General features: G+C 39.9%; 1 protein-coding gene across 1 annotated transcript in view; it reads right to left on the reverse strand.

Annotated features, from left to right (window-relative positions):
• Positions 1-16,578, reverse strand: part of TMOD3 (tropomodulin 3) — an 84,888-nt gene that overhangs the window by 4,053 nt on the left and 64,257 nt on the right. Inside the window, exons 5-9 of the mRNA XM_079913750.1 lie at positions 15,286-15,375; positions 11,494-11,624; positions 9,659-9,766; positions 6,002-6,145; positions 4,039-4,183 (exon numbers count right to left, since the gene is read on the reverse strand). Coding sequence (XP_079769876.1) covers positions 4,039-4,183; positions 6,002-6,145; positions 9,659-9,766; positions 11,494-11,624; positions 15,286-15,375 — 618 coding nt within the window. The remainder of the gene's footprint in view (positions 1-4,038; positions 4,184-6,001; positions 6,146-9,658; positions 9,767-11,493; positions 11,625-15,285; positions 15,376-16,578) is intronic.

The following is a 16,578-nucleotide window of genomic DNA, read 5'->3' on the forward strand; positions in this document are numbered from 1 at the left end:
GGCAACTCCTATTTAGAGACGAAAACGAACACAGGTTCTGGAGTCAGCAAGAGTGGGAATCTGTTGCTTTTTGTGGTTTGCTCTTTGGCAAGTAAGGTAACCTCTCTGAGACCCAACTCATCCTCTGTAACAGGGGATAATGATACCTGTACCTCACGGCTGTGCGAGTAAAGTCTGCTTAGTGTAGTGTTAATATAGAAAACATTCAGTGAAGGGTACTCAGCCTCATCACCCACCACAGTGGGGTCACGGGATGGTCCTGAGGTCAGCCATCTTTTTGGGATGAGGAAAGTCAATTTAGCTTTTATAAAGCTAGAGGATTTGCATGTATACATAATTGGTTTTGATACTCTAACCAGTAAGTTCCTCTGTTTAAGTTACATTGTTGGTCTATTAATTTCTATACTCTCTTCTGTGGAAGCAAGTAGGAAGACACCTGCCTTTGTTCAGCCTGAATTGGCCGTTTTAACAGAGGAATGAAAAGCTAACAGGTGCACTGGCCTCCTGGCCAGGCTACGAATCCTGCTCTCATGCTGTTCTGACTGCTGGCTTCTGTTCACTGGCCTTCAAGAGATGAGACTGGACAGTCAAGTGATGCACATAAAAGCTTGTCCAGAAAATAAAAACCAGGAGGACTGAAGTATCAGGTCCCCATGAACATTTTTATACTTATTTAACTAGGCGCACCCCAACTCTAATTTCAGTCCATGTTAATGAACAAGTTTCATGTATTTACTGAAATATTAGGGGAAGAAATCAAATGGAGAACTGAGTCCTCAAATACAAACTTAATTCATGTATATGGATCTCTGAAGAACATGGCTATATCTGAAAGGCAAAGCACATAATTCTTTAGGGAAGAACATTTCCAAGAAAATTTTGAATTGCAGTAGTGTTTGGATGTTATTGGCAGACCATTTCAGATGTTAAAAAGCATGTTATTAAAAAAATGCACATTATAAACAAGATCAATAGGACAGATGGAACAAACAAAAAAAGTATAGAAAATTAATTATGTAGTTAGCTAGTGTAAAGGTAGTAACGTGAGACAAAGTTCAATCGAATACTGCACGTACACCATATAACCTCTTTGCTGTTATAGCCGTGATACTCCTTAGCTGAAGAGATGGCGAGTAGGTAGGATTATTTCAATGAAAAGTTGAGACTAAGAAAACAATGAGAGAGGGAAAGACAGTATCAAAATCAGAACACTAAAGCTCTGATGTAGCCCCATTTGCAAGGTGAAGAAAAACCATATGCCCCAGAGATGCTGTACAGGTTTCAAGTCTTGTGCTCCAATATCTCTGTCCAGTTACTGCACACTAGAATGCAAGTAAGAAGACGGTTTTTAGGCTTGCCACCTTGATCCACAGGCAGAGATCAAAGTGCAGGGCTAAGAAACAAATCCAGCTGAGGGTGGATGGAGGCCCGGCTGCTGTTGCTGTGACACAGCACAGCAGAGGGAGGCGGGCAAAGAGCACTTCTGACCCCTCTTCCTCACTTTGTGCCCACCTGTTACCTCAGCAGTTCTTCAGTTCATCCTGTGGATGAAAGACTAATAAATTCGGCCCTATTAACAATTCTTTGGCAATTTCTTTCCAAAATCCACTCCACTAATATAAGTTCTCAATACTTCATGATTAGTCCATTGCCAATAAATCCTAACTAATCTCATTTCTTCTCTATCTCCAGAAGAGTACTTAGAATAGTGTTTTTGAAGTATCATTTTAATCATGCACTCAGTGGCTTACAATGGCTCTCAAATGCCTCCACATAAAGTCCAAAGGAAGCTAAGTTCCTTACCACGTAATTTTAGTGCCGCCTATCAGCATTCCCTCTTAATCCGCTGAAATAATTTTTTTTATTCTGTTAGCTTCAAATAGCAAGTGCTTGTTGAAAGTTTATTCTGGATCCTGCATCCTGTTACGAGAGTCACTTCTCAAAATCTGCAGGCTGTCTTCAGCATATAAATAACTTGCTTACTCCCAAATCTGAGCTTTTATTCATGCAATTCCTCACTCCAGGAATGTCCTTATTCTCATTTCATGCCTAAGACCCATGTCTGAAGATCTGGTTTGGATCAGAGTGAACAGCATGGGGAGGGCAGGCAGCTTGTCTAGAGAGCTGCCAGCACACAGCTGTGTGCCGTTTCTCACCTCTGCTTCGTGTCAGACTGCACCTTCTTCTGCACGGCCTCCTCATCCTCTATTACACACGCCTATGCACAGCAGCTCCTCGACTGCTCAGTGTTGACATAAAGCAGCCGAGGAACTGTTTTCATCTGCTCCCCTCACCTTCCATCTGCCAAAATCTTCCTTGCTCTAACATTAGGCCCTCTTTTCTTAGAAAGATCTGGGCAAAGCACCTGCCATAACAGGCTCACAGAAGAGCACAACTGCTGAGGCCCCGAAAGGCTGGCGTCCCTTTCACATGCAGGGATGTGCACGTGCAGACTCTCACTCTGCTGCTCGCCAGCACCGCCTCCTCGGGGAGGGGCACAGCTGACAGACATGGCTAGGGCTACAAATACGTCAGTGGGATCCTGGGACAGCTAAGGTGGTTTCTGAGGAAAGGAAGAATGGAGACACTTCTGGCTTAAGTTCATAGCTGCTTAGTTACCAGAAATTTCAACTTTAACCAGGATTCAAATTCTACTACTTTTTTTTACTTAATAAATATTAAGTACCTACTATTGTCACACATGGTTTTAAAGAAAGTTGTGAATTCACCAGATACACATGGCCCCTGACCTCCAAAAGCTTAAAGTCTTTGAAAATAGGCTATTACAATGAAGTATAACCTAGTAAGTAAAAAACTAACTTTTTAGAGCCAACAATGTATACGTTCTTAAGGTTCTCTATTTATGAAGTTCAGTTAGACTTGAGAAACACTGCTCTAAAAAGCAAAATTAAATTCCTGAAGGAAAGAAAATAGAAGCCAACGAATGAAGCAACACTAAAATATTAGCATGACCTTGCAAACTACATCCAAAATCAACAATACACCAAAACACACCAAATTTCTCTTTTAAAAAGCAAGACACTAAAATCTTCCATGGGAAACTACAGTCATCAAAGGACAGAAAGGGTTTGAACTAATACTTTTCACAGTGATCTGGATTAAAGGAATGAGGCTGTAGTTCTGCTCCAGAAATCTTTAAAACACTGCAAACTCAAATATGGCCAAAGCCTAAAAGAACTGCATAACGGTGAAATGTGACTCGCTTTAAGAAGTATTATTTTAATTCTTGTCTAAATGCATTTTTTAAAGTATTTCAATGACAAACACCAAACTTAAAACTCAGGTTAAAACTATTTTAGGGACTTCCCTGGTGGCGCAGTGCTTGGGACTCCACGCTCCCAATGCAGGGGGCCCGGGTTCAATCACTGGTCTGGGAAGTGGATCCCACATGCATGCTGCAGCTAGGAGTTCGCATGCCACAACCAAGGAACCAGTGAGCTGCAGCTGGGGAGCCCACAAGCCGCAACTGAGGAGCCCGCTTGCCTCAACCAAGGAGCCCTCGTGCTGCAACTGGGAGCTGGGAGGCCAGCAAGCCGCAGCTAAGGAGCCCTCCTGCTGCAACTGAGACCTGAAGCAACCAAATGGATAATAAATAATTTTTTTTAAAAAACTATAATTGTTTTATATTTTACCATATAAAACTGAATTTCTATCTAGGCCTTTGATCAAAAGGGCAAAACTTTGCTATAACATTGAAATCTTTGTTTTACTAACTCCAAGAGGTGACTTGTAATTGAGAACAAAATATTTTTTAGGGAAGCATTTTTTATAATGTTTGTTGTAGAAAACTATTTCACTAAAAGCTCTGAAATAGGTTGTCACCCACTAACCTATAATCACTACAACCTCATTTAAACTGAACTATAATTCAGTGAGTATTATAAAGGACTGTGTGGATTTTAGAAACAAAAGCCAAATAATCTTCCTGTGTAAAAATGTATTTTAAAAAAAGTCTCTCCAATACATTAGCTTAATGATACAATTCAGAAATTCAGTTTCACACCGAATATGTCTTACCTAAGTCATTATTTTTTGTTATAGCATTAGCTGCCCTGGTTCGGGGTCCCTGCTGCGTAAACTGATACCCAAATTTAAGGATATTGGTATTTTCCTCAAGCATCTTGGCCATTTCCAATTCTACAGCCGTCCCCAACTGCTGCCTCTGGAATAATTGAAAATAAAGAATAGTATTAATGAGCTACATCAAAATACTTTTTCAGGTACATGCTGATTCCTTAAAAGTTTTCCCAAGTCTTACACCATACATAAGAGAAACAAAAATGTAAGTTTAGTGTATGATCATACAGACATCAAAAAAATGTGGATTATTACAGTGAGAAACCACTTCATACCCACTAGGATGACTATAATCAAAAAGACAGACAATAGGGGCTTCCCTGGTGGTGCAGTGGTTGAGAGTCCGCCTGCCGATGCAGGGGACACGGGTTCGTGCCCCGGTCCAGGAGGATCCCACATGCCACGGAGCGGCTGGGCCCTTGAGCCATGGCTGCTGAGCCTGTGCGTCCGGAGCCTGTGCTCCGCAACGGGAGAGGCCACAACAGTGAGAGGCCCGCGTACCGCAAAAAAAAAAAAAAAAAAAGACAGACGATAGTAAGTGTTGGCAAGGATATGGAAAAACTGGGAGCTTTAGGCATGCTGGCAGGAATGTAAAATGGTACAACTGTTATGGAAAACAATTCGGCTATTTCTCAAAAGGTTAAACACAGAGTTACCATATGACTCAGCATTTCCACTCCTAGGTATATACCCATGAGAAGTGAAAACATATATTCATATAAGAATCTGTACATGAATGTTCACAGCAGCATATCTGTACAATTCAAAAAGTGGAAACAACCCAAGTATAATAGATTATTCAGCCATAAAAAGGAACAGGTACTGATATATGCCACAACATGAATAAACCTCCTTAACATTTTGCTAAGTGAAAGAAGGAAGACACAAAAGGTCACATATTACATAACTCCATTGATATGAACTGTCCAAAATAGGCAAGTGCACAGAGACAGAAAGTAGATTCGTGGTTGCCAGGGGTTGGTGGGAAGGGCGACTAGGAAGTGACTGCTGATGGGTGTGGAGTTTCTTTTTGGGGCGATGAAGATGTTCTGGAGTTAGACAGTGGTGATGGTTGCACAACTCTATGAATATACTAAAAAGCATTTAATTGTATACTTTAAAAGAGTAAATTTTATGGTAAGTGAATTATATCTCAATAAAAAAATTGGAAACATTGATTAAATAGCATTCTGGTTAAATTTTAAGATATAACTCTTCTTTCTACCTTCATAATCTACAAAATTTACTTACTTTGAAGGATTAAGGGAGTCATTTACCACATATTTTTTTAAAATAAGTTATTTTTCAAATAAAATAGACTGAAGTGTTTTAGTCAAATGTGTAATGTTGTTTTATTTTTAGTTCATTACCACTCTGTATGGAAACACCTCTAACATGTATATTTCTCTGCTTCTTTAAAGAAAAGTGCGTCTGGCATGGGTGACCCAGCATTATCTTACAGTGTCAGCACTGAATGTGGCTGCGTAGGAGTATGTGTCTCTGGGTAACCTGGGTACTGGAGTTTTCTGCTTTTCACTGAGCCTGTTCTGGTCACCTACTGTGCCTGGGACTGACATGCTACAGATGCAAAAATTCTATTATGTGGATCTTGCCACTGAAGAGCTGAAAAATTTGAGGATGGACTGTTACCTGTAAGAATTATTCCAGTTCAAAACAGCCAGCCATCTAAATTCTCTTAAGACCAACCAGGGAGAGTTGCTTGTATACCTTTCTATACATTAAGTTAATATTCTGGATGCCCCAAATGTTCTCTCATCCCTTTTCAGGACCACCTTCCGAAGGGTTCCCTGAAAGCCCTCCTCCCACCCACCTCCTGAGTCCCCAAGCCCTGCACAGAGTGTGAGCTGTAGTTTCCTCAAAGCTGCTGCTGTACATCACCGACCTGATTGTCGATTTTCAGCTCAGCCAGGGTTTCATTATCTCTCAAAGCATCAATCAGTTCTAGAATCCCAGCTCCTGTAATAAAGTTGGACTCCATATTTAAGCTCTTCAAATTTTTGTTCACTCTTAGCATCTCTGCAAAAGCCTGGAAATTAAAGAAAATATTTGGAGATTACAGTTTGACAGCACATAGTAAATAAACACTGAACAAGCCTGAAACAAATACACAAATCAATACAACTGCTTTAATGTTTCTTATTAGATTGTTTTAGCTTGACACACTACACCTCACAGGTCTCCCATGTATCTATTTTCACATGCACTTGGTCACAGACTTTAGATTTTTTTTTTTGTCATGTGTAATTCCCCATCGGTAACATTCTCTACTGCTGTTCATTCCTACTTCCACCTCATGCTTCTTTCTCCTGCGTCTCTCATACTTTCTCTGAGTCTCTGTGTAGGAGTAACTTCATCAATGTCTCTTTGCCTTTTTATTTCCCTTTGCTGGCACTGCACAGCATTCAGGATCGTAGTTCCCTGACCAGGGATCAAACCCACACCCCCCTGCAGTGGGAGCGCAGAGTCTTAACTGCTGGACTGCCAGGGAAGTCCCATCAATTTCTCTTTGGAACATCTTTTCTTACTTGCGTCCTGCTGCAGCTGGGTTACTGTGAAGCCCAAATGAGGGTAAATTATGGACTAATTTCCAAGGCAGGGACCAAAAGGACTGCCTAAGGCAGAAGGCCAGAAAAGATCACAGATGACTGGAACTGAGAGAGCACAAAAACTATGGAGAAGGGGCTAACTAAATATTCAAAGAACGGTATGTTTTCCATCTGCTTCCGTTACATTTCTCACAGGATATGGCAGTGCCAGGCATTTGACCCAGTGCTTAATAAGTGCTATACTGATTAATTAACAAAGCCTGTAAGTGAGCAGAGGTGAAAGAGAAGGGAGGGGGGAGGAGGAAGAAGAGGAGTGTGAGTTTATTTACAAAGCCCTGCAGAGGCGTCAAAAGAAAGGCCAAACTCCAGAGAATATGGGTAAGATCAAGCTTAAAATTAAAGTCAAGTTAAAGAAAAGGCAATACTGCGCAGTGATACTAGAAAGAACTGGGGACAGATATCTACACACTTGAACATTCTAATAGCAACAACTGGCTATGTGACTTGGAGCAAATCCCTTATCCATCCATCTGTACACACATTTATTAAAATATTACAATGGCCTATTTTTGATAAGTACTGTTCTGTAAATTCAGAAATAAAACATACAAGTCTCTACCTAATGGAACTTACATTTTAGTGGGGGGCCCACATAGTAAGTAAGCAAAATGTAATGTCAGATGGTAAAAAGGGCTATAGAGGAGGAAAAAAAGGCATAGCAGGGTGGATGGGGAGTGCTGGGGGTAGGAGTGGGGTTGCTGATTTATATACGGGGGTCAGGAAAGGCCTCACCTGGAAGGTGACATCTGAGCAAGGACTGAAATAATTTAAGTGATGAAGTAAAATTACGTGGAATATCTTCAGGGAGGAAGTTCTAGGCAGGAGGAACAAGCGTAAAGGCTCTCAGTTGGGAGCATGCACGGCATGTTTGAGGGAAAGCAAGGAGGCTGTATGGCTGGAGCAGAATGAAAGAAACAGCAAGAGGGGAGATGAGGTCTACTCCCCTCATGAGGCCTCAGTAAGGCCTCATTAGGCCACTGAAAGATTCTGATTTTTACTTAGTGAGACAGAGAACTGCTGGAGGGTTCTGAGTACAGGAATGAGAACATTTAAGTTTTAAGAGTCACTTCTGATGCTGTGTATAGAGATGAAGCAGGCAGCTCAATTAGGATAATCCAGGTGAGAGAAGTCAGTGGCTTGGACCAGGGTGGTAGCTGTGAAAATAGTGAGACGTGGTTGGATATACAGGAAATATTTGAAGACACAGCTGGATATACATTGAAAGTTGTGAGAAAGGGAAGTCAAGGATCACTCCATTATTATTATTTTATTTTTTTGACTTGAGCAAATGAAAGAATGAAGTTGCCATTTAGTGAGATAGGAAAGAGTGTGAGAGAGGCAGGTATGGGACAGAAGTCAGGAGTTTGGTTTGGGACTTGGGTTTGAGACGTCTGTTAGATATACAAGTAAAGCTGTTAAGCAGCAGCTGGACATGGGTTTGGAGTTGAGGGGAGAGGTGTGAACTGGAGATAATAATATTGGGAGTCATCAGCATGCATAGATAATATATAGCAATGAAACAGAATGAGATCACCCAGAAAGTGAGTGCAGATAGAGAAAAGAAGAAGGACTAGAACTGAGCTCTGAGCCATTTAGATGTTTAGATGTTGGGGAGATGAGGAGGAACCAGTGTAGGGACCAGAGAGGTAGGAGGAGAATCAAAGGGAGTGCTATCCTCAAAGCCAAGAAGAAAAGGGTTTATACCCTGATCAAGTGGGATTTACCCCAGAAATGCAACGTTGATTTAACATATAAAAATTAATCAGGGGCTTCCCTGGTGGCACAGCGGTTGAGAGTCCGCCTGCCGATGCAGGGGACACGGGTTCGTGCCCCGGTCCGGGAAGATCCCACATGCCGCGGAGCGGCTGGGCCCGTGAGCCATGGCCGCTGAGCCTGCGCGTCCGGAGCCTGTGCTCCACAGCAGGAGAGGCCACAACAGTGAGAGGCCCGTGTACCACAAAAACAAAACAAACAAACAAAGTTAATCAATGTGGGACTTCCCTGGTGGTGCAGTGGTTAAGACAACGCCTGCCAATGCAGGGGACACAGGTTCGATCCCTGGTCCAGGAAGATTCCACATGCCGCAGAGCAACTAAGCCCGTGCGCCACAACTACTGAGCCTGCATTCTAGAGCCCGCGAGCCGCAACTACTGAGCCCACGTGCCTAGAGCCCATGCTCCACAACAAGAGAAGCCACTGCAGTAGAAGCCTGCGCACCGCACTGAAGAGTAGCCCCCGCTCGCCACAACTAGAGAAAGCCCATGCACAGCAACAAAGACCCAATGCAGCCCCCCAAAAATAAATAAATAAATAATAAAATAATTATTAAAACAATTAACCAATGTAATATACCATATTAACTGAATAAAGGACCACATGAATAAAACCACATGATCACCTCAACAGACACAGAAAAAGCATTTGATAAAAAATTCAACACTATACATCCATAAATGGAACCCTCTGCAGGTGTTAAAAGAATGATGTATAACTTTATATGTTGATATGAAAAGATCTCTGAGATACACGGTTAAGTGAAAAATTAAGTTGCAGAACAGCCTACACTGCATGACTCCATTTATGTTTAAAAAATTTCATAGAAAGGAAATACCGAAAAAAGTAAACATAAAATGGTAGTAAATAACGTATTGCCTAATAGTAAACATCAATTGAAAAAGAGTAAATTTTTTTTTTTTTACGGATATTTGCTTTTATTGATTGTTGCACATCATGGTTACTAACAGTTGATCTTAAAACACAGTTTTGAAACTACATTAAAAAATTATTTTAGTTTTTAAATTTATTTTTTATTGAAGTATAGTTGTATTAAAAGAGAGTAAATCTTGTTCATAAAATCAGTTTAAGCACCTTTGTAACATGCCCTGGTATTACACAGCCATAATTTCGATATTATTAGTAGTTAGCTTACTTACAACAGCAACGGGGTCATTGCTTCGGGTGGCTGCAAGACTGAAATATTTCACATGTGTGTTGGTTTCCAAAGCCTTTGCAAAATCTTTTAGGGTTGGAATTGGGATATTCTTGAAAGACAAAGAAAAATGTGAAACATTATTACATTTTAGGTTTCAGGAAATTCAGTCCATTAATCAAATACATCTGTACTTTCTTTTTTGCATTAAAATGTATTCAGAAATTATGTAACATACAACTGCTGGTCTACAACTGAAAACAACTCAGCCTCCTTCTTACTTCTTTGATTTCTCTATTATGGTACAAACTGTTGGCATAGAGCAGAGCATACATCACTGTTTCTCTAGCTTTGAGGTTAAAGAAATTCTTTTTAATTATTTGTATTATGAGAAGTCAGCCCTTGAGTACTCAAAGTGGATCCACTTTTCTACAAAGAGAAAGATGTGGGAATCTACTTATGATGATTCCTGAGGCAGATGACATACTGTTTTCAGTCACTCAAGCTGCAAGGTATTAAGAGAGATTAACTCTACATTTCTTGAAATGAGGAAAGAGATAGTTTTAGGAGACACTGATCTTTCCCCTTGGTACCAAGACTTCAATTTCCTGTAGCCTGCCTATTTTCAGATTGTTACTATTGATTTAGAGACAGACATACACTGAATCGAACTGAATTTTTTTAAAAAATAAGACTAGTGATCAACTAGGGATATTAGCTTTCCCCAAGGCTTTTCCCCCTCCACTCACAGGAAGGAACACCCACAAAAAGAGCACAGAGGTCTTATTCCCTAGGTTCTTGTAATTTCCACATGTTCTCCCTTCCTCCAATTCAGATATATTAAGATTTAAAATGAGGAATCTGTAATGAAGCTATTATACAATGGCTAATACGTTGAGATCATCTGAGTTTACTCTTTGGTAATTAATTATCCCTGTGCCCTCCTAACTCATTTCTTCTTTCTTTACTCCAAGGAAGAGTTGCATTTTAAAAATCCCACTGAGATCCCACAAAGCCCAATTCTAGGTGTTTACTCAAGAGAAATGAAAACATACATTCACACAAAAACCTGTATGTGAATGTGTATAGTGGCTTTATTTATAATCATCCCAAACTGGAAGCAACTCATATGTCTATCAACTGGTGAACGGACACACAAACTGCAGCACATCCAGACAAAGGAATGCTGCTCTACAACACAAAGGAGCAAACCACTGAGACACACAACAGCATGGACAAGTCTCAAATGTACTGTGCGAAGTGAAAGAAACCAGACTCAATGGCTACACACTATATAGTTCCATCTATATGAAATTCTGGAGAAGGCAGAACGATAGGGAAAGGAAACAGATCCCTGGTTGTCAGGTGCTAGAGCTGGTGGCAGGGAATGATGACACAGGGTTGTGACATGTTCTACATCTGACTGTGGTGGTAGTTGTACAACTGTATCCATTTGCTTTAACTCATAGAACTGCACACTAGAAAGGGAGAATTTCACTATATATACCTTATAGCTCAAGAGAGCTGATTAAAAAAGCAAAACCTGAAAGGCTAAAATGCTCCTAAAAGTGGGCAGTACTTTGGAAGCCCGAGAGGTATACTCTGACAGTCTGTAGAGTTTATATATCTATGTGATAGCCTTTAAAAAGTAAATCAGAAAAATACTATAATACTTTAACCTCTAAAATCGAAGGAATCTATGTTAGTATACTACTAGAAGTAAAAACTTTACTATTAAGTAGAAAGGATTAGACTATATCAAAACTGCCCAGCTCTCATCCTAGATCCAACTGACTCAAAGCAATTCAAAACAACTTTTTGTTTGCTTATCACACCTACCTTTATGTTATTCAAATTAACTTCAACAAGACGAACATCATTTTCTTTAATTCTCTGTAAACTCTCTTCAACATTGGTTGGATTTGGGGGCTCATCAAATACTGGAAGAATCTTTTCACCTTTTACCACATCTGTAGCAACAAATGAAAAGAGTAAGAGTGTAACTGGTTGATACTATTACAGTGAATGCATATATTAACTTGGAAACACACAGCACACATACACAAACATATTCAGTAGAACAAATTTATAAATTTCTTTCCCCAAATTTCTTTTTTTTTTTTTTTTGCGGTACGCGGGCCTCTCACTCTTGTGGCCTCTCCCGTTGCGGAGCACAGGCTCCGGACGCACAGGCTCAGCGGCCATGGCTCACGGGCCCAGCCGCTCCGTGGCATGTGGGATCTTCCCAGACCGGGGCACGAACCCACGTCCCCTGCATCGGCAGGTGGACTCTCAACAACTGCGCCACCAGGGAAGCCCTCCCCAAATTTCTAAAAGATCCTTTATGTGCTCCCACATAAAGCACTGAAATAAAATTTTACCGAATATAAATACCAAACATAATTCATTTAATTTGTTTGCAGTGTATCAGCCTTCAAAAATGAGTATTTTCACTGCCTCTTGCCTCGGTGTATTACAAGATATCTTTACCATGAAAATATAGTTGATGACACAAGGTGATCCCATTTATTTTTAGCAATGTTCAAGATAAAGTTCTCATATGACAAAATCTAACAACTCATCAGTTTCTCTGAGGTTTGACTAGTAATTAATTCAAAGGCAGTAAGAATCAGAGACATGAACAAACACAGCCTCCACAAAGAGTGAGTTGACAGAAGGACACACTGCCTGTTCCTCCTGTGGGGAGGACTATGCAATGGGAAAGGGCAGAGGACTCTTATCAGGAAGAAGAGTAGAAACAGGGAATGGGGAGACAGAGAAAGGTAATGGTGCATAGAAGAACTACTGAGACAGGAATTCCCTGCCCTCCTTCATCCTACAGCCCAATCCTTCACCATTTATACCCACACACATGGCCAGAATACAGCTATTCAAAACTGAAAGAGGACCCAGAAGCCTTGAACCCTCTAGTGAGATGTAAATGCGCTCTGAGGTATGTGTGGAGGTCCATGAACACCTATAACAGATAAACTTTTATGGATATATTTTCTGGGGAGAACACCTAGAGCATCAGATTCTTAAAGATGAGAATGACCACAACATTAAGAGCAAGTGACATGGAAAGACTGACAGGGTCACAGTGAGTCTGGCTTAGTTATTCCCTGCTGCCCTCCTCTAGCTTTTAGGAGCAAAACTCACCTTAAGACAAAGTATATTGCTTACTCATCCAATAAATTCCCTCTAAGAGTACCTTGTTCTTTTCAAATATCACACACACACACACAGACACCCTCCTACACACAGCATCCTGAAGAGATCAGCTCAGACAAAAGTCTGAAAATTAATTTCCTGAGGACAGTTGAAAGATCAGCAAGGCAGTCTTCTTCAACATGGTAGATCAAGGGGACTGGAGAAAATCTTCCTCACTGAATGGAAAATTCAATGAGCTCTTCCTCAATTCTAAATTTTCTACAACCAAAAAATTCCTTTTGTTCTCTGCAGAATGCGTATAAAGAGCCTTGCTCTATAATGAAATAATGGATCCAGTCAACAGGATGTGGAAACCATTAAGAAAGGTTCATGGGGAACTTTAATTGGATGGATCAGGTTGCCAAAATTTGAGTCCACTGATCAATCTTAACACATTCCCCAAAGAGGAAGGACCAGACTTGATATACTTCCTAATGTGATTCAATCATTACCCAGGAAGCATTCTTGCCAAAAAAAATTAAAAACTGCACCTGAATTTGATCAAGCTTCTAGAAAACAACAGTTTACAGAAACACAGGAGGTAGAGAGAAACAAGTAAAATGATACCACAAGGTTGCAATCAGCCAAATCCAGAATGTGGAAGATTCTACATGACAACACAGTTTCTTCAAGGGCTAAATGCCATGAAGAAAGTGGGAAAGAAGCTGAGGAGGAGAACTGTTAAGAAATTAAGAGGAACTTAAACCAAACAACAACCAAATGCAAAATGTGACCCTTATCTTGATCCTGATTTGAACAAACCAGCTGTGAAATGACGTTTTTGAGAGAAAATGGGAAATCTGAACATGGACTGGGTATTAGATGATATGAAGGAATTGATGGTAATCTTTAAGTTTGATAATGGCATTGTGGTTATGTTACAAGAAAAGCCTTTGTGAGAGACACATATGGAAATATTTATGGGTGAAGTAATACAAACAAACAGGATTTGCTTTAAAATATTCCAGGGGAAAGAGCAGAAGGGGTGGGAGGGAGGCAGACGGTGGATGAAACCCAGCTGGCATAATGTGAAAAACAGCTGAAGCTGGACGATGGATATATTATTCCCTCTTCTATAATGTATGCTTGAACATTTCTACAATAGAAAGTAAAAAAATAGGGGAATGGCCAATTATAGAACATTCATAAAATGGAATGTTATACAGATGTTTGAATGAGGTAAGTCTGTATGTACTAACTAGGAAATGTGATATATTGCTAAGTGATATCCTATATAGCATGGATTAAAATCCTCAACACCGATTTCGTGGGATATTGAAGCTAGTTACTTAATCATTTTAAAACCTCAGCTCCTTCAAAGGCATATATTAAAGATAATAATAATACTTGTTTCGTAGAACTGTTGTGAGGATTGAGAACAATTTACATTCAAGAGCTGTGCACAGAAGAACATGGCCCATGGTAAGCATTCAAAAAAATCAGCCAACAGTATTATTATTGAAAAATTCAGGGACAAGAAATATTTCTAGTATGATCCCAATTTTGTAAGAAAAGAAAAGACAATTCGTGTATAGCACGTATACATATGTAAGTTTATATAAGCATAATACAAAGTCTGGAAGGATATATTCCCAATTGTTAACAGTTAGGGAGGGGGCGGAGGTAGGGTACGGGGAGTAGGAGGCATGACGGCTGTGAATAGAGACACTTCTACTGCTTACCTTGTGTCCTCAGGTCTCGTTTAAATTTATTACAAAATAGGCATGACTTTGGTGATTTTTTTTTTTTTTTGCGGTTCATGGGCTTCTCACTGTTGCGGCTTCTCCCGTTGCGGAGAAACAGGCTCCGGATGCGCAGGCTCAGCGGCCATGGCTCACGGGCCCAGCCGCTCCACGGCACATGGGATCTTCCCGGACCGGGGCACGAACCCGTGTCCCCTGCATTGGCAGGCGGACTCTCAACCACTGCGCCACCAGGGAAGCCCAACTTTGGTGATTTTAAGATGTCTTATAAATAAATTTTTTTAAAAGCTTTGCTTTATGTTATTTAATACTTTGCGTCAGACTAAAAGGTTTAGGGGCTGAATAGTTCTTTGCTTTCCCCTGAATCTGATTTTATAATATACTTTCTTTGCCAGCACTGTTGGGGGTTTCTTGAAAATCAGGAACACTGAAAACAAAACATCAGTAAAAGCCAAGTTTGACTAGTTTTTATAGCGTTTACCATTAGTATTATTTAGTGAGGTGAGAGTAGTTCCTATTACATTTGCTGACACATTAAGCATAAAATATTTAATATTCTATTCTCAATGGTTTTCTAGGTCAATACCATCTAACTGGAATCTTAGGTTTCAAGTACATATGCATAACATTTCGTATGCAAATACTGAAGCTATTACATGGAGAAAACAAAACATAATTAACAAAGGATTGGAATTCACAAAGCATTATAATTACTCACTTGAAAAATGTTCTTGGTCGACACCATTACTACTTCCCACTATATTGCAGAACTGTGTATTCGTTATCAAATTGTGCATCCCAAGAATAGCTATAAATATAGAAAAAGAAAATTATTTTTTTATGTCCATCAATTTTAAACATAAAGAATTAATTTTATGCCCCCAAATTTCTATCAACGATTTTAACACTCGCTGGGCTTTTTCCTACTCAATTAAATACACATTTCATAGCTTAAAAAAAAAGAGAGAAAACATGATTAAAAACCACCTACAATCTCTTTCTTATCAATACCCTTGTAATTTCTCCCCACATTTCTGAATTTAGACACGGCTGGAGCCAGCTTAACCCTAAACCTAAGTCTATGCTTAGCTCCATCTGGTGGCCAAGAGAGAAAATGGAAATGATCTATTGTTGCTGTTCATCCTCAGAGGGTTTCTCCAAACATAATGCGATAAAAGGCAGATTTTTCAACTTAACGTTAACTCTCATATTAATTTACATTTGTATTTTAGTTAAGAGTAGAATACTAAAAGTATTGCTGAATTCTCATATTTAAGATTAAAGTAGCATCCCTCAAAAATGACACGTAGGAGGAGAAATAGATTTGGTTTTTGATGGCCTTTTGCACAAATAAGGCAGAAGCTACAGTATGCCTCTGGCCCATTCCACTCTGATAAATGTACCATTTATAAATCCATTAGCCCTCAGCCCGCCCCAAGGAATAAGATACCTGCTCTAGCTGTGGTACCACACCTTGACTGTCCCTTCCCTGGGTCCTTCCCAAAGAACCATCATTGCTCCTTTCAAACATGTTAGTTCTTAAAGTTATTTGGTACTAACCTCTCCCCATGTGTCATATTTTTCTATCTAGAAAAATGGGTGTGGGTGGAGGCAGCTGGGGGCAGATACTGGTCCAGATAAGAAACTGGTAATGATGAAAAGCACAGGGAGGTTTGGAATGTTCCATATATCTTCAGAAAAGTTGGGAAAGTGGTGAGTATAGCTCAGGACTGACTATTTTATCTAATTTCCAGTTACCCGTTTCTGGGTCTTCTAATAAAATGGGATAGCAGTAGACCCTGGAGACAGCTTCTAGCTGAGCACCAGCTGATGAAAGATTTTTATAAAGACTTTCAAAGATGGCAACATGGGAAAAGACATCCAATAATCAATAAATTCCATTAATATAAAAATTTCACCATTAAGAGAATTTAAAGAAACTAAATCCTTTATGTCAGATTTATAGTGTAAAAAACAAAGCCAAATGTACAGTTACTTATTCAACAGCGCT

The sequence above is a fragment of the Stenella coeruleoalba genome (assembly GCF_951394435.1).
Source record: "Stenella coeruleoalba genome assembly, chromosome: 2".
Lineage (NCBI taxonomy): Eukaryota > Metazoa > Chordata > Mammalia > Artiodactyla > Delphinidae > Stenella > Stenella coeruleoalba.